At 42.1% G+C, this 17,621-nt stretch overlaps 1 protein-coding gene across 4 annotated transcripts in view; it reads right to left on the bottom strand.

The window, feature by feature from the left end:
* Positions 1 to 17,621, bottom strand: part of LOC140493720 (transcriptional enhancer factor TEF-1) — a 385,077-nt gene that overhangs the window by 130,596 nt on the left and 236,860 nt on the right. For all 4 annotated transcript variants that reach the window (XM_072592496.1, XM_072592498.1, XM_072592495.1 and 1 more), the window contains exon 3: positions 13,340 to 13,594. In XM_072592496.1, coding sequence (XP_072448597.1) covers positions 13,340 to 13,487 — 148 coding nt within the window. In that variant the 5' untranslated portion in view covers positions 13,488 to 13,594. The remainder of the gene's footprint in view (positions 1 to 13,339; positions 13,595 to 17,621) is intronic.

Here is a 17,621-nt window from a genome sequence, read left to right as displayed (position 1 = left end):
AACAAAATGGAAAACCAACTTGTAAGCACTCCTGTACTACCTGCCTGATGCTCTTTGGCTACTCAGTGGTCACCCATTCCTTTGAGCTGCAGTGTGACCACCTCTCTATGCATGTTATCCATGTAACTCTCATCCTCACTGATGTGCCACATGGTTTCCAGCCATCTCTCAAACTTCAAAACAGAGTTCAACATTCTGCAGTTGGGAGCACTTCTGGCACAAGTGGTCATCCAAGAAGCTGGTCAGGTCCTGACTTCTCACATAACAGGTCACACTCCAGCCAGTTGACCTCAATGTGCTCTGATTTAAACATGAATTTACATAATCTTACTTGCTATCTTTCTATTTACATAATCTTAAAACACTCTCTTTTTATCTTAACTTTAGTCTCCTCCTCTTATTCTCAGTGTTCCTTATTGCTGGTGCTTCTCAGTTAATCCCTCAATAATCTCCCAGGTTCTGAACAAGTGGAAGTAGTTCGGAAAATGTCCAGCAGAAAAAAAAAGCCTCCCTCCCCACTTCACCTCATTCCCATACTTACCAAACTCCACTATCTGCAGGTATCTGATGCCTTTTTTTAATACTCTGCCACAGTTAATTCAGGAGCTGGTTTAAACCAGATTAACTATTAGTTTCAGTTAATTATCTAAATTACAGCAGCTCCACCCACTAGGAGAAATTGGTTTTACTCTCTTCAGCCCGAAAAGTGACTATCAATTCTCAGAATTAGACCCTACTGAACAGGTGATGTTATCAAAGATTGCGCAACAAATTAATACTTAGTGTAATCAACACTTAGTTCCAAGTCAAGAGAGTAACTCAAACTCCCACACCGAGTAAAACAGCTACACTCTACTCTCTGCAAGTTGCACTATTTTACAGCACATTTGAGCATTAATGATTGATGCTGAATTTTTTTCCCCCACAGAAGTGTTTCACGTTTGTACGTAAGCAGAAGTGGTCAATCAGTCCCTCAAGCCTGAAGCATCAATCAGTCTGATCATCTGCATAACCTTCGCTGCAAAACAACAATCTATCAATTTCAGTTTAAAGATCTGAAATTACACACCCGTCTCCTCAACAGCACTATTATTTTTCCCCCAGGACAGTGTTCCAGAGTTTCAGTACCCTTGATGTGAAGAACAGTTTCCTGCTATCATCCCTCAGTGACTTTTCTCTCATTTGAAGGCTAGCAATTTTTCCACTAGAAATACTCTCCCTCAGTCATTGAACGGAGTGATGGAGAAAATGTAACCAAAAAGAAAATGACTATTGGTACTGTTACAAAACAGCAAAATTACAAAATAAGCACAAACTTACTGTTTCATGATTGATAGCTACAAAATGAAATTGTGGGAATAGGTCATTGAGCTTCTCTTACCAGACTTCTTAACACTTTGATTCAATCTAAATAAGTCATGGGTAGACAACAGGGTAGATTCAGACATGTTTCTGCTTGTGGAAGAGACTGGAACTAGGGCCCATGACTAATAAGCCAAAAAGATAATTCAAGAGAAATGAGAATGTGGAACTGCAGGGGATAGTTGAGTTGTACAGCATAAATTGGGAATAGCATTTACAGTATGTGGGAGAAAAGAATAATATAACTTCCTCATGGAGAGGCAAGAAAAGGGCCAAGTGGTGGTTTGTGTGGAATAAACATTGGAACAAATGGATTCCTGCTATCCTGTTATGACTAGGTGACCATGACCAACATTAACACATTGGGTCAAATTGTATACTTCAGGCTGAAGATTCCATGTAATTCTCGGTAGGCAATCCAATGTTTGTTGGGTAATTTTACCGGAAAGTGATTATTTCAGCTACTTGTGATTTTTTTTTTGATTTTCCTTTGCAGAATTGCAACGCTTTTGAGCAAAGCTACTGGATGTGAGACTTTGAAAAAAGTCATGCAATGGGAACATGCTACATCTAAGACTTAAAATTATACAGCTGGCTGCAGAGCCTTGACCTCAGATTAGGAACAAATTGGAATGTATGAATTGGGAGCTGAAATAGACAATCCAGTCCTTTATCACCATTCAATAAGATCTTGACTGGTCTGTCTGTGTTCCAAATTCTACATTCCCAGCTAACCCTAGTAATATTTCAACAATAGCACTTTTTAAAAAATTCATTCATGGGAAATGGACATGGCTGGCTGGCTAGCATTTATTGCCCTTGAGAATATCGTGATGAGCTGCCTGCTTGAACTGCAGCAGGTAGACTTACAATGCCCTTAGAGAGGGAATTCCAAAATTTTGATACTGGAGCTATGGTGATATATTTTCAAGTAAGGATGGTGAGTGGCTTGGAGGGAACCTGGAGGTGATATGTCCCCATGAACCTACTGTCCTTGTCCTTCCAGATAGAAGTGGTTGTGGATTCAGAAGGGGCTGTCTAAGGATCTTTGGTGCATTTCTGCAGTGCACCTTGAAGGTAGGACACACGTCTGGATGTAGGTTTGCTCGCTGAGATGCAAGGTTCATTTTCAGATGTTTCATCACCATACTAGGTAACAACTTCAGTGAGCCTCTGGATGAAGGACTGCTGATGATTCCTGCTTTTTATTTATATGTTTGGATTTCTTGGGGTTGGTGATGTCATTTCCTGTGGTGATGTCATCACCTGTTCTTTTTCTCAGGAGGTGGTAATTCGGATCCAAGTCAATGCACTAGTTGATAGAGTTCTGGTGGAATGCCACGCTTCTATGAATTCTATGCATGTCTCTGTTTAAGATATGCATAGAATTCCTAAAAGCACAGCATTCCAACCAGAACTCTATCAACAAACACATCAACTTGGACCTGATTCCCAACCCACTGAGAAAAATAACAGGAAATGACATCGCCACAGGAAATGACATCACCAATCCAAAGAAACCTAAACATATAAATAGAAAGCAGGATTCGTCATCTGTGCTTCGTCTGGAGGCTCACTGATTAGATTCCCTACAGTGTGAAAACAGGCCTTTTGGCCCAACAAGTCCACACTGATCCTCCGAAGAGCAACCCACCCCCAACTCTGACGAATGCACCTAACAGTACAGGCAATTTAGCACAGCCAATTCACCTGACCTGCACATCTTTGAACTGTGGGAGGAAACCGGAGCACCCGAGGAAACCCACGCAGACACAGGGAGAATGTGCAAACTCCACACAGACAGTCGCCCGAGGCTGGAATTCAACCTGGGACCCTGATGCTATGAGGCAGCAGTGCTAACCACTGAGCCACCGTGCCACCCTATATAATGATGTTACCTAGTATGGTGATGAAATGTCTGAAAATTAACCTTCAGTTCAGTGAGCAAACCTACATCCAGAACCTCAACCTGAGCTACAAATCTTCTCAAAACCCGGTAGGACACACTGCTGAGTGCTGATGGTGAAGGGACTGGATGCTTGTAGATGTCGTGCCAATCAAGTGGGCTGTGTTGTCCTGTATAGTGTTGAGCTTCTTGAGTGTTGTTAAAGCTGTATCCATCAAGGCAAGTGGCAAATATTCCATCACACCCATGACTTGTGTCTTTTGACGGTTGACAGGCTCTGACGTCCTCTTGTAGCCACGGTACTTACATGGCAAGTTCAGTTGAGTTGCTGGCCAATGCTAACATCCCAGGTTGTGGGAGATTCAATGATGGTAACATCATTGAATGTCAAGGGACAGTAGTTAAACTGACTCTTATTGAAGACAGTCATCGCCTGGCATTCATGTGGTGTCAATGTTGCTTACTCCTGGTCAGCCCAAATCTGGATGTTGTCCAGATCTTATTGCACTGAACATGGACTGCTTCAGTACCTGAGGAGTCACGAATAGTTCTGAACATTGTGCACTGATAAAGTAGCCAAAGATATTTAGGCCAAGGATACTACCCTGAGGAACACCTGTAGAGATATTCTGGAACTGAGATGATTGACTTCTAATAACCGCAACCATCTTCCTACATTCCAGGTATGACTCCAACCAGACTGTTTGCCCCCCTATACCTGTTGATTCTAGTTTTTCTCTAGGTCCTTGATGCCTCACTTGGTCGAATGTGGTTTTGATGTCAAATGCTGTCATTCATCTCACCTCTGGAATTCAGCTCTTTTGTCCATATTTGAACCAAGTTTGTAATGTGGTCTGGTACAACTGGCAAGTGTCAAAAAGCACCCTGACACAAACAACATTCACATTAGTGGTGTAACCGGCACTGAATTCAGAGCCAAAGCAAGCAATCCTCAAAGTGTTTCAAATGCAATCCCAGGATTCTCACTCCACACGTTGAAGTTTGATCAACTGCCTGTGCTGTATCTTATGATTCAAGGTGGAGGTGAGACAAACAGGAAGCACGGGCAGAAAAGCTGAGATGGACAGGATAAGAGGAACCACAGCTTTTATATAAAAAAGGGAGGTTGAAGACAAAGAGAAAGAGAAAATGCATGAGGAAAAGGAAGAAAAGAAGAAAAAGGGACACAAGGAGAGAATCGTGGAGAAATGGAGGCAGAATGAGAGTGGTTACAGCATGAATTGTGGAGACAAGGCAAAGAGTGACTGGGCTAATAATATAAAGCTATCACTGACTAATGAGGGGGTGGAAAAGGAACAAGAACACAGCAGATACCTGCTGGTGAAACAGAGCAGAAGCCGAGACTGAGTTATGCACAGAACAGACTTCAGAGCAAAGAAAAGGGCTGTTATTGGCTATAGGTTTAAACACTTGTCAGATTATAGCAGCTTGATATTGTGCAGAGCTGATCACTTTTGCCTAACAATATATTTTTTAAAACAATTGTGTACAATATGAGGATGGCAGCAAGGTATAAATAGACATGCAAGAACAGTCGCAGTTGCAATCTCCTACCTTAACTGGGATTCAGAAGATTGAATCACAAAATCCCAAGATCATAAAGATCCAAATCACAGTTGTCATGTCGGATTGTTTGCATATGAGCATTAGTAAGTAATAAAAACAGAACTTGCTGGAAATACTCAGGTGTGACAGCATCTGTAGAGATGGGTCATCTTTTCAGAGAGGAAATACCCAAGGTTCAGAGAGTTCAATGAGGTTAACCACCTCCTGTTCCTTCAAAATGGGGAAATGCTACTGAGAACTATCAGTGCATACAGCCAATGGGTAGACAACACTCAGTAAACACTTTTACTGTTCAGTGACAGAATACTATAGTTAACTTGATGAAGATAACTATATCCTGCCTAAAATAACAGCACAGAGGCTTGTGAAAGCCAAAATATTGTGCCTGGCAGAGAAAGATTAGTATCAGTGAGACTGATTGGTAAAACATCAGAACTGGTTAATCCCTTTGCCCTTAAAGTAAACAAAAACGCTTTAGCACTTCTACATAGCAACTTTCACATCGAAACATCCCAAATTGCTTCACAGCTACTAAAGTACTCTTGAACTGTAATTATTGTCATAAAAATCCACAGCCAAGGAAGGCAACATAAAATAATCCACAATATGGATTCTGTAGTGGAGTCATCTGGACATCTCTGCCACTCCCACAGGGCTCCCTGCAGTCTGTGGGATGCAACTTAACCTCTCTCAGCATAGCTGGCTATGGTGATGGAGAACTTAACCTTTCAAATATTATTCAAACTTCTTATCATCCGATTAATGTGGTGTTGTGCCAACCTGAAGTTACTCTTCAGTGGAAGCTACAATATGATTTGATACTTACCTAATGCATTGTTCATATGCTTCAGTTTTTATTTTTATTTTAGTGATGAGACACTCAACTTTAGAAAGTGGGATATTAACAGCAAAGCCTGGAACATATTATTTTAAAAGTTTTGAAAAAAAAATTGCTGGACAAAAGCAGGTCTGACAGCATCCTTGGAGAGAAAGCAGGATTTATTTTTCAAGTCCAGTAATCTTTCTCCAGAACTGATCACGAAAGGCTGTTGGCCAGACAATCTAGATGGCATGGTGGCACATTGGTGAGCAGCCCCAGGGACTGTGTTCAAGTCTGGCCTCGGTCAACTGTCTATGTGGAGTTTGGACATTGGCCCAGTGTCTGCACAGGTTCTCAGCAGGTGCTCCAGTTTCCGCCCTTAGTCCAAAGATGTGCGGATTAGGAGGACTGGCCATGGTAAATTGTCCCATGTTTTCAGTGATGTGCAGGTGAGGTAGGTTAGCCATGATAAATCTGGGGATAATGTGGTTTGGTCGAGGTGGGATGCTCTTCTAGAGTCAGTGTTGACTCAATGGGCTGAATGGCCTCCATTTACGCTGTAGGGATTCTAATATTCTCAAAGAGACAGACGATCAAGGTCAGAAAAGAAGGAAGTCTGATAATGGGGACAATGAGTAGATGAAAATGGGTTGGCTGAGCTGAAAATAGCCCATGTCATGACAGGGCCTGGTGTGAGGGGGTGAGGAAAGGACATGGAATGAAATGTTTGTGTTTTAAAATTACTTATTCAATATTGTGTTCTAAAGGCTGCGAGGTCCCCAAGCAGGAATGAAATGCTGTTCTTCCAGCAAAGGAAAGCATACCAAACGCGTTCTTCTCTATCCTATCTAGCTGTGACTACTTTCAAGCAGATATGAACTGCACTCCAAAGACTTTGTTCAACAATACTCCCTAGGATATTACGATTAAGTGTAGAAGTCCTGCTAAGATTTGCTTTCCCAAAATGCAGCACCTCGCATTTATCTAAATTAAACACCATCTGCCACTCCTCAGCCCATCTGATCAAGATCCTGTTGTAATCTTCGGTATCCACTACATCAATTTGGTGTCATCTGCAAACTTACTAACTATACCTCTTATGCTCACATCCAAATCATTTACACAAATGATGAAAAGCAGTGGACCCAGCACCGATCCTTGTGGCACTCCACTGGTCACAGGCCTCCAGTCTGAACAACAACCCTCCACCACCACCCTCTGTCTTCTACCTTCAAGCCAGCTCTGTATTCAGCTGGCTAGCTCTACATGTATTCCATGAGATCTAACCTTGTTAGGGGAGAAAGTGAGGACTGCAGATGCTGGAGATCAGAGCTGAAAATGTGTTGCTGGAAAAGCACAGCAGGTCAGGCAGCATCCAAGGAGCAGGAGAATCGACGTTTTGGGCATGAGCCCTTCCTGAAGAATCAGCAATACCTGATATATGCTTCCTTCTTTTTCATAGCCAAACCCAAATATTATTGAATTCATAGAACTTTAATCAGCAATCTTCGCACAGTCAGAGGGGAGAGATCAGATTGGAGTGAGATACAGCCTGAGAAAGGGTATAGTTTGGGGACTTTGGAGGCTGCGTGAGAGTAGAACTGGCAGTAGTCTAGTTAAAGGTTAGTAACATAGCGGACTTGGCTGACTGAGGGACAGTTATCAGCCTTTCACCCTGATAAAGCCTCAATGCTTGTTGATTACTATTGAAGCTTAACTAGTGAGAGTCAGCTCAGGCTCACTGCAGCTCTATGGAAGAGAGGCCCTGCTGAAAGTGCACAACCAGGAAGCTTCGCACAGCCAGAAAGGAAAGATGAGATCCAGAGTGAGACACAACTCGACTGAGTAATTACTTCGGGGACTTTGGTGCAGTGGGGGAAGAAATGCATTCTGGTTCTTTTGTTTTGGGAGATGTTTTCCAACAGGATAAATTAAAGCCCAGGATCATGGGCCAAGCATCAAAAGTGACATCACAGGAAAATGCAAATTCTTTGATCGGTGATACCTACTAATTTGATTATCAATTATTGGTTGCTTTCACAGTAGGGATAGACCCTGATATCTGTGGGCATTGAAGGCTGTGTTGTCTGTCTGGTGCCTGGGTTCAGGATATCACATCCGGGCCACAGAGGAATCTGGAATAGGAAAAGTGTGATCCGGTTGTGCTGGTCCACATGGATACCAACAATACAGACGTAAAGAGGTTCTTCGGGAATATGTTCAGCTCAGGAGTAAATTGAAAAGAGAACCAAAAAGGTAATAATCTTGGGATAACCAGCTGAGCCACGAGCTAAGTCACACAGGGTAAACAAGATTACATAGGTAAACGCGTGGCTCAAAGATTGATGGAAGCAACAGGATTAAATTCACGGACCACTGGCACAAAGTATTAGCAAAGGAGGCCATTGTTGTGGGTTCCACCTGAGACATGCTGGGACCACAGTTCTGGCAAATTACACAACGGTAGTGGTGGATAGGCTTTAAACTAAATAGTAGGGAGATGGGTTCAATTGTATGGAAAATTATGAAAAAGGTTGAAGAGGAGGAGGAGGGGGTACTCAGCAGAGGTCATTCAAGTTTCCAGAATAAATAATAAAACAGAATATGGGGAGGTTCAGGAGTCGAACTTCAGGCACAGCAAATAAGGGGACAACTTAGAGATGGGTGGGGGTGACCAATGCAGGCCTGAGAGTGTTGTACTTTAAAGCACGTAGTGTACGAAACAAGATAAATGAGCTTGTAGTGCAGATTTAAACTCACAGGCATGAGGTTGTGGACATCACAGAGGTGTGGCTGCAAAGGATTCGGAGCTGGGAATGAGATATCCAAGAATTTGCGTCCTTTTGAAAGGACTGGCAGATCGACAGAGGTAGGGCGCTTGCTTTGTCAGTAAGAAATGAAATCAAGTAGATAACAAGAAGTGATATAGAACTGGAAGGCAGAGAATCTGTATGGTTAGAGTTGAGGTATCGCAAAGGAAAGACCACCCTGATGGGTGTTGTGTATAGGCTTTCTAATAGTGTAAGGATGTGGGAAAGAAAATAAATCAGGAGATAGGAAAGGCACTACTACAATGATAATGGGGGACTTCCACATGCAGGTGGACTGAGAAAATCAGACTGGCAGCCAATCCCAGGAGAAGGAATTTGTGGAACGTCTGCAACATGTTTTTTCGAGCAGCTTGTGGTACACCTCACTTGGGAACAGGTAATTCTGGATGTGGTCATGTGAAATGAGGCTGACTTGACCACAGAGCCTAGAGTGAAGGAACCCCACATTCGCCCTATAGTTTGAGAGGAAGAGGTTGGGTTAAGATGTAAAGATGTTACAACTGAATAAACATAACTCCAAAGACATGAGAGAGAAACTGGCCAGAGGTAATTGGAAGGGGAGCCGAGCAAAGAAGACAGAAGAACAGCAACGACAGAGTACCTACAGATAATTCAGGAGGAACAACAGAAATTCATCTCAAGGAAGAAGAAACATATTGAGGGGAAGATGAATCAAAGGAAGTCAGGGACAGTGTAAAAACAAAAGAGAAATGTGGTGAAGGTGAGTGGAAAACTAGAGGATTGGGAAGCCTTTAAAAATCAGCAGAGGATTACAAAAAATGCAATAAAGAGGAGAGAGGATGAGGTATGAGGCTAAGCTAGCTTGCAATGTAAAAGAAAATTGCAAGAGTCTTTTTTTAGATTTACAAAAGGTAAAGAGGCAAGAGTGGACATTGGACCACTGGAAAATGAGGCTGGAGATGTAATAATACGGATCAAAGAAATGGGAGAGGAACTGAATTCTAACTTTGCATTAGTGTTTATGGTCTGGATGAACTACACACCAGAGCTCTGAAGGAGATAGCTGAGGAGATTGTGGATACGATGGTGGTGAGCTTACAGGAATCACTGGAGTCAGGAAGGGTCTCAGAGGACTGGAAAATGGCTCTTGGAACACTCTCATTTGAGAAGAGAGGGAGGCAGAAGACAGGCGGAGAGCCTGACCTCAGTCATTGCTAAGATTTCAAAGTCCACTATTAAGGATGAGACAGCAGGATACTTGGAAATGCATGATAACTAGAGTTGAGTCAGCATAGCTTCATCAAGGGGAGGATATGCCTGACAAATCTATTCAAATTCTTCAAGGAGGAAATGAGCAAGATAGACAAACGAGAGTCAGTGGATTTCCAGAAGACCTTTGACAATGTACCACACAGGAGGCTGCTAACTAAGACAACAGCCCATGGTGTTAGGCCAAGGTAATGACATGGATAGGAAAGGCTGACTGGTAGAAGACAGAGTAAGGATAAAGAGATCTTTCTCAGTATGACAGTGGTGACTAGTGGAGATCCACAGGGTTCAGTGTTGGGACAACAGCTATTCATGTTATACATCATGTTATCTGGACAAAGGAACTGACAGCATTGTTGCTAAGTTTTCAGATGAGGAAAAAAGAGGACTGCAGATGCTGGAGGTCAGAGCTGAAAAATGTGTTGCTGGAAAAGCGCAGCAGGTCAGGCAGCATCAAAGGAGCAGGAGAATTGACGTTTCTGGCATAGGCCCTTCTTCAGGAATCCTTATGCCCGAAACGTCGATTCTCCTGCTCCTTTGATGTCGCCTGACCTGCTGCGCTTTTCCAGCAACACATTTTTCAAGTTTTCAAATGACACATAGATAGATGGAGGGACAGATAGTGTTGAGGAGGCGGGAAGGATGCAGAAGTACTTAGACAAGGTAGGAGTCACAGATAACATTGAAAGTGGGAGAGTGAGGGGTTATGCTCTTTGGTAGGAAGAATACAGACACAGGCTATTTTCTAAATGGAGAAAGGCTTTGCAAATCTGAAGCGCAAAGAAACTTGAGAATTTTAGCTCAGAATTCTCTAAAGGCTAACATGCAGATTCAGCTGGCAATTAGGAAGGCAAATGTGATGTTAATATTCATTTTGAGAGGGCTAGCATACAAAGAGCAGGGATGTACTGTGAAGGGTGTAGAATGCTCTGGTCAGCCCAATTTGGAATATTGTAAGTAGTTTTGGGCCCTATATCTAAGGAAGGATGTACTGGCTTTGGATGGGATTAAAAAGAAGGCTTACAAAAATGATTCTGGGGATGAAGGGCTTGTCATATGAGGAGTGGTTGAGGACTCTGGACCTGCACTCAATGGAATTAAGAAGGACGAGAGGGATCTAATTGAAACTTACAGAATACAGAGAGGACTGGGTAGAGTGGCCATGGAGAAGATGTTTCCACTGGTTAGAGGGACTAGATGCTGAGGGCACAGCCCCAAAGTGAAGCCATAACCCTTTAGAACGGAGGAGGAATTTCTCCAGCCAGAGAGTTGTAAATCTGTTGCCACAGAAGGCGATGGAGGCCAGGTCACTGGGTGTAATTAAGACACAAATAGATAGGCTCTTAACTAACCAAGTGATCACAAGTTTCGAGGAGAAGGCAGAAGAGAAACATATCAGCCACGATCAAATGGTGGAGTAAACCTGATGGGCTGAATGGCCTAATTCCACTCCGATATCTTATTCTATTAATGCCTATATAGACAATAAAATTAGGTTCAGTTATATGCAAAATTTTGTGGTGCAGTTCTACTTGTGAATAAGTTGGTTTGATTTATTTCTATTGTTCTATTTATTTGATTTGGTCCCTGACCAAATTGCAGCAAGCTATGAAATTGGGGTCCTCAAGAGATCAGAATTAATGGAGGAAAGAACAGAGATCTATTTGTGGGACAAGAAGGAGATTACAGAGTCAAGGAGTGCTGAGACCTTGAAAGGATCTGCCCACAAAGAACTGAAGTACTGCTGGACCAGATACACACGCAAGTTAAAAAGCACAGGGGTCATAGGTGAAGTAGACGAGAAGCAACACAGTTTCTAAGACCATGTCACTGAAGCCAGGTGTCATCTTATGTTCATTTTGCACTAAGATGTAACAGATTTCTCAGAACGACTTTTTAAATAACTTTCCCCTGAATCAAATGTTAATACATTCAACAGTCACAGTATTGGGGGGAAATGGAGTGAGTTTGAAGGAAGTATTGTAAAACACAAAGCAAACAAAACTGCAACCAAAGATCTTTAGGCCACAGTGGAGAAAGAATACCAATTCAATGATTATCATCAGGAAATAATTTGGATTTAACAGTTAGCTAGCACTAGCCAAGCCAATAGATTCCCCCAAAACAAACTCATTGGATGCAAAATGTTAACTCTGTATTTCTGTCTCTCTCTCCCCACAGACACTGCCAAATCGGAGTTTCTCCACTACTTTGTTTTTCTTTCAGGTTTCAAACTTTTTTGAACTTCAAACCTTACTTGAATGTAGGTGGAGTGACAGTACTCCCAGGGCTTGAGCAGATAACATAAAATGCCAATTCAGGGTAGCGCTGACGGAGGGATCAGTCATAAAATGTTCAATCCGGGTCTCAGCATCCCGTATCTGCGACTGGAGATTTCTTGGCAACACTATGATGAGTAGAAAATCTTCCAGCCTGACACTTGCTCTAAAAATATCAAGCAGTCATTCATTTTGTTGTTGTTCATGGCATCTTGCTATGTACAGACATGACTGCCCTCCATCCATTCCATCACCATAGCAACAGAAACTGGGCAATAAACATGATCGACATGAAGCACTTTGCTGTGTCTAGATAGAACAACTCAGAACTGAGAAGGGTCATTCGGACCACTGTATTTCTGCAAGCTCCTTGACAGAGATAGTCCCATCTTCCCCGCCTTTTTCACATAGGTCTTCAATTTCTCATTACATATTTATCCAATCCCCTTTTGGAAGCTATCGTTAATCCTAATGCAGGCAATTCATTTCAAATAGCAAATCACTATGCAAAAGTTAAAAATTCTCACTCCACCCTCTGGTCCCTTTGCCAATTATCCGAAATCTATCTTGACTGGCTACAGACTCCCTTTCAATTAGAAAGAATTGCTCCCGATTTGTTCCATCAAACCCTAGAAGTAGACTCGTCAGAAATCCAGACTCAGTCATAACTTTAAGTGATTAGTACAACACTGAATCAGTAAGCTGCCTTTCCAATTGGGGGAAAAAAAAACATTATCTTTCTTGGAACTCACAGCTTTGAATACGTTTCACAAACCGAGTGTTATTCCTAAACTAGAAGTGATAATATGGTCTGCACTTTAAAGATTTTTTACAATGTTGTTGAGCTACTTAACCCAGTCACCTTTCCCCTCAAGTATCTCTCTCTTCTCTGGCCTAGTATTATCCTCCACAGCAGCTGCAAGACTTCTTTCAAGAGCACAATATTCTTTTTTTTCAAAAAATGCAATTTGCTCAGAATGACAGCTGCACAGTGGCAAACTGCCGTTATTAGGACTTGCAAAGGGATGCAGATCATCATGGGTGAAAAAAAATTCTCCTGATTTCCATTACTTCATACAAGAGCTATGCAGGGAGTCACTTGGTGTTGGATTGGGTGGTAGATGGAGGGGGGAGGTGATGGGTAGGGAGGGGGGAGGTGATGGGTGGGGGGGGGGGGGGGGGGGGGGGGAATGTAAAAACAGAGGGGGAGGGGGAGAGGGAGAGGGAGGGGGTGGGAGAGAATGAAAGACAGAGGCACAGCTGGTAGCAGTGAAGCCATCTGCTTGCTATAGCATCTCCCTTTTCTACTGTTCTGGTGACTCACCATACATTTTGCCTTCGTCTGAGAGAATGATTTTCCTCCTCCCACATGGTGGGTAGATGGCCAGGGCTTCCTGGAAACTCTGCTCTATGTCAGGGCTCCAGACTCCTTCTGCATCATTGTCCATCGGCTTATCGGCAGAATCTGTCATCCGGTCCAGATTTTCGGCAGGACTTTCGCTGCCGCTCCAATTGTTGGAATCTATGGCGCCAGTGAATTTCTCCAAGCCTTAAGCCTGGAGCCCAATAAGGAGAAAATCTAGAGAGAAAAAAAATACTTCTTAAATTGAGAAAAGCAAGGGCATTTCCTTTCAAGTTGAGTTTCTCACTTCAAATATATATATTATATTCATCAGCATTAAAAAAAATGGTTTTACTTTTGAGAGAATGTTAAACATTGGATTTACAGAACAGAAACAAACCACTCAGTCCAACTGGCATGTACTGAATCACACAAGCCTTCTGCCACACTCCCGTATTTAATCTCATCAGCATTTCCTTCTATTCCTTCCTCCCTCATCTAATTGTCCAACTTTCCTTAAAAATGCATCAATGTCATTCATTTTAACCAATGGTAAGGGATTCCAAATTCAACATTCTTTGGATAATAGTGTTTCTCCTAAATTGAAGGCCCCTATTGCTAATTGTCTATCCTATTGAACACTTTCATAACCTTAATCTTAAGGGCTGCTGCAGGCCAGACTCTTATTTCTCTCCAGGAAAGATCAAGTGATGGTTTCCTTAATCTGCCATAATTCCAGTAAACCTATATTGCACCTTCTCCAATGCTTCTCCATTCTTTTTATTATATGCAGTCAAAAACGAGCAAGGTGCTCCGAATTTCATCCAAGGAAGGACTATAAAAGTTTGACTTTGCTTTTCAACTTTATTCCCCCGAGAAATGAAATCAGAGCTTTGTTTTTCAAAGTAGTCCTATTATTAGCCTTTCGTCATTTCTGGTGATTTGTGTGCCTGCACGCAGAGTTTCCTCTTATCCTCCAACCGATTTAGATCGTCACATCAAAACCATGAAAAGAGCAGAGAAGAAAATTCATCGAGATGACCAGGCCTCTTGTACCAGCCATCCTGAAAGAGACTACCGCACCCAGGACTCAGCATAGCACATTCCAGGAGGTAATTCAGCCAATCAGTGTGGGCTGCTGGTTCTTTCAAAAGTCTAATCAATTGTTTCATTCTCCTGCTCCTGCCCCATGGTCCCAAAAATGTGTTCCTTTCCAAGTACTAACTTGATTTTCTTTTTAAAATTACTTTTCAAAGTAAAATCTGCTTCCATTAACCTACCAGGAAGTACATCCCAGATCACCAAATATCATTGTGCAAAGTAACCTTTGCATTTCTCCCTCAGGTTCCTTTTAGCAAACAGGTAAAAATTGCATTTTCTAGTTACCAAACTCCTGCCAGCAAACTCAGCAAAGGTTAAGAGGACATCAGACAGAATTGCACAAACGTACAAGGCAGAAAGTACAAGAATAGATTGAGAAATGATTCTTAACGGACAGGTAGGAAGACATCAGACAGCATAACATAAGATGACTATCAAAATGTGCAAAGGAGAAGGTATAGAAGTACCTTATTGTCAATCAGCATGTCATGAAGACACAGGCCTCTGGAAAAATCTTACAAGGCACATGCTGATTTACATCAAGTGAGAATCAGGACCATTAATCAGGACTGGTGTTACCTCTTGTACTAGTTATGATTGTTTAAGTAGTTTCTTTTGTCTAAGTTTTTAAACTTGTGCAGCCTTGGATGGATTGTAAGGTATCTGCATTATAGTAGACATGTTACTGAAGCAGTAAGGCTCAGGCTGATGAAACCAGAGCCATATGTATTCCACTTTTTACACATTCAAATGGAATGTCCAGCCAGAAACAGTAGGGCGAGTTGAATCTTCAATTAGCCTTAAATTAACAACATTAAAAACACTTTTGTCTTTAATTCAATTCAAGTCGGTCTGAAATTACACAAGCCCAGCATGAGTAAAGATAACAGGCTTCTTTCTGTAGATTAAGTCAAGCACTTGATACGTTAATGACCAATTTTAAGTTAACATGTTTGTATTTTCATCAAATTGCATTATTCATTTCTTTTTCTCGTGGAATCTTCAGGATCATTTCAGAAAAAAAGAAATACACTGATTATAAATCACAAAGGCATATCTTGGTGACAAGGTAGGACATACTAAGTATGCTTTTTGCTACCTCCAGGACTGACGACTGCAACACATTCCCGGCCAGCTTCGTATCTTCCACCTTCAAACCTGAGATCATGAAAATTCTCCTGCCGGTGTTCTAACATGCACCAAATCCCATCTACCTGCCATCACTATGCTTGCTGACTCACAGTGGCTCCCAGACTATCACACCATGGCTTGAACATTTTCAGTCTTGTTTACACATCTGTACAGGGTATCACCCCTCCCCATTTTCCTGACCTCCTGCAACTTACCGCAATGTGTGCACTCCTCCAATTCAGACCCCTTGTCTTAGGGACTCTCACTTTTAGCTGCCTGGGCCCTCACACTGGATTTTCCTCCCGAAACCCCTCTCTCCCTTGATAAAAGCTTTGGCTATGCTAATAAGTCCTTATGCAGCTTGGTGTCAAATTTGGTGGCGAGTCTCCTATGAAGGAGTTTGGGAGGTTTATTCCATCGAAGGTGCCAATCAAATGCAAGTTTTTGTTCTTTTCTTGAAGCTGACAGATGAAGAAATGCTCATGTTTGCTGGGTCACATCATAATTACAGTGTGGTCAGGACATCCTTCAGTTTGGTTTAAACTAAATGGAACATCTTCTGCCACCACACTGGCAAAAGAGGACAACGCTGCTGATGCCATTATTGTGCGCTTCAAGTCAGGAGCTGGTGCTGATTTTGCCAGTACATGGCCATCGGGCGCCAGTGAGGCCTAAGAAACTCTTTATGGCCTCTGCAGTTCTCCTCAATGTACGTGGTGCCCAGCTCTACCATTCTACATTCTAATCTCTCTCCTCCCACTCCCTGCTTGCCACAGCAATGAGAGGGAGGAAGGTACTGAGGAGTCAGCAGCAGCAAGAACAAGTGTGTAGAATGAGTCAGTGAGCTGGTCACAATCCCAAAATTTGAGATAATTTAAAATATTTGCGAAACTCTAATTTTATTACTTCTTTGTGATGCAGACACCTCTGTGCAGTATTGCTGGCAGTGACGGGTCAAACACTGCAAATGCACGGGTGGAGAGTCTGGCCCTGCAGTTAGAGTGACAATAAACACAGCCTAAACAAGAAAGGACAGATATACACTAGTCGTTGAGAGATGTAGCGTTGTAGCTAGTATCATGTTACATTTGAGTTTCACCACACAGTAATTCTAGATAACATTTAAAGATCAGATGTATAATCCAGCAAACATATAGAATTACGGGACTTAATAAATATTAAGTGAGATCAGCTGCAGTGTCCTCCAGTCAACATAATCTGCTTACAAGCAAAAAGTCATGGAATCTTGCAGTGCGTTGTTGTAATATGGGTCTGAAAGAGTAGATGCTGCTTGAATGCCATAAGCACCACCACGAAGGTGATTTGATGAGGACTAGTGAAGACAGTAATGAAGGATCTTGAAAGAGTCAGAACAAAGACCAACAGTCTCTGCCATGCAATATATTGTGACCTTGTTACATGTAAATAGTAACAGAGATACAATTAACTTTCTTATTTACTCCAAGCGACTCTTCTATTTAGATCAGAAAGTGTTATCCTCATCCATGCTAGATCACACGGGGCTTTGAGAAACATGTAGTGAGAAGATACTGCTGACAGCAAGTGCAAACCACAGCAGACGTCTGACCCATTTTGCTTGTGCAAGTTCTTACAGAGAGCTGTCAAAGTTAGTCCTTACCCCCAATTTCATCCGCTATAACCATCCTCTTTAAGTACCTACTCATTTGCCTTGTGAAGAAGCTCCGATAGAATCTGCTTCCTCCACCTTTAGCAGGTAACAGCAGTACATTCCAGATTTAAAATCTGGGAAATGATTAATCTGCTCATTTTCCCTCCAGGCTTTGCCGATTATTTTAAATCAATAACTTTTAGTTATCGATTCGTATGTTTTCCATGCTTGTTTTATGAAGATCTTCCCCATATTGTTAATTTCATCTTGTCCATTACATTATTAATTTCTTCAGTAACTGCAGATTTTCGACATGTTCCCTGACACTCCAGGTGGCTGTACCTGATAGCACCTTGTACACAAACAAGATTGCACCTTTCGCTACCTCAAAGCACTTTACAG

This window comes from Chiloscyllium punctatum, chromosome 22 (assembly GCF_047496795.1).
Source record: "Chiloscyllium punctatum isolate Juve2018m chromosome 22, sChiPun1.3, whole genome shotgun sequence".
Taxonomy (NCBI): Eukaryota; Metazoa; Chordata; class Chondrichthyes; order Orectolobiformes; family Hemiscylliidae; genus Chiloscyllium; species Chiloscyllium punctatum.
Note: the sequence above shows the minus strand (reverse complement) of the source record. Positions and strands in the feature narration are given on the sequence as shown.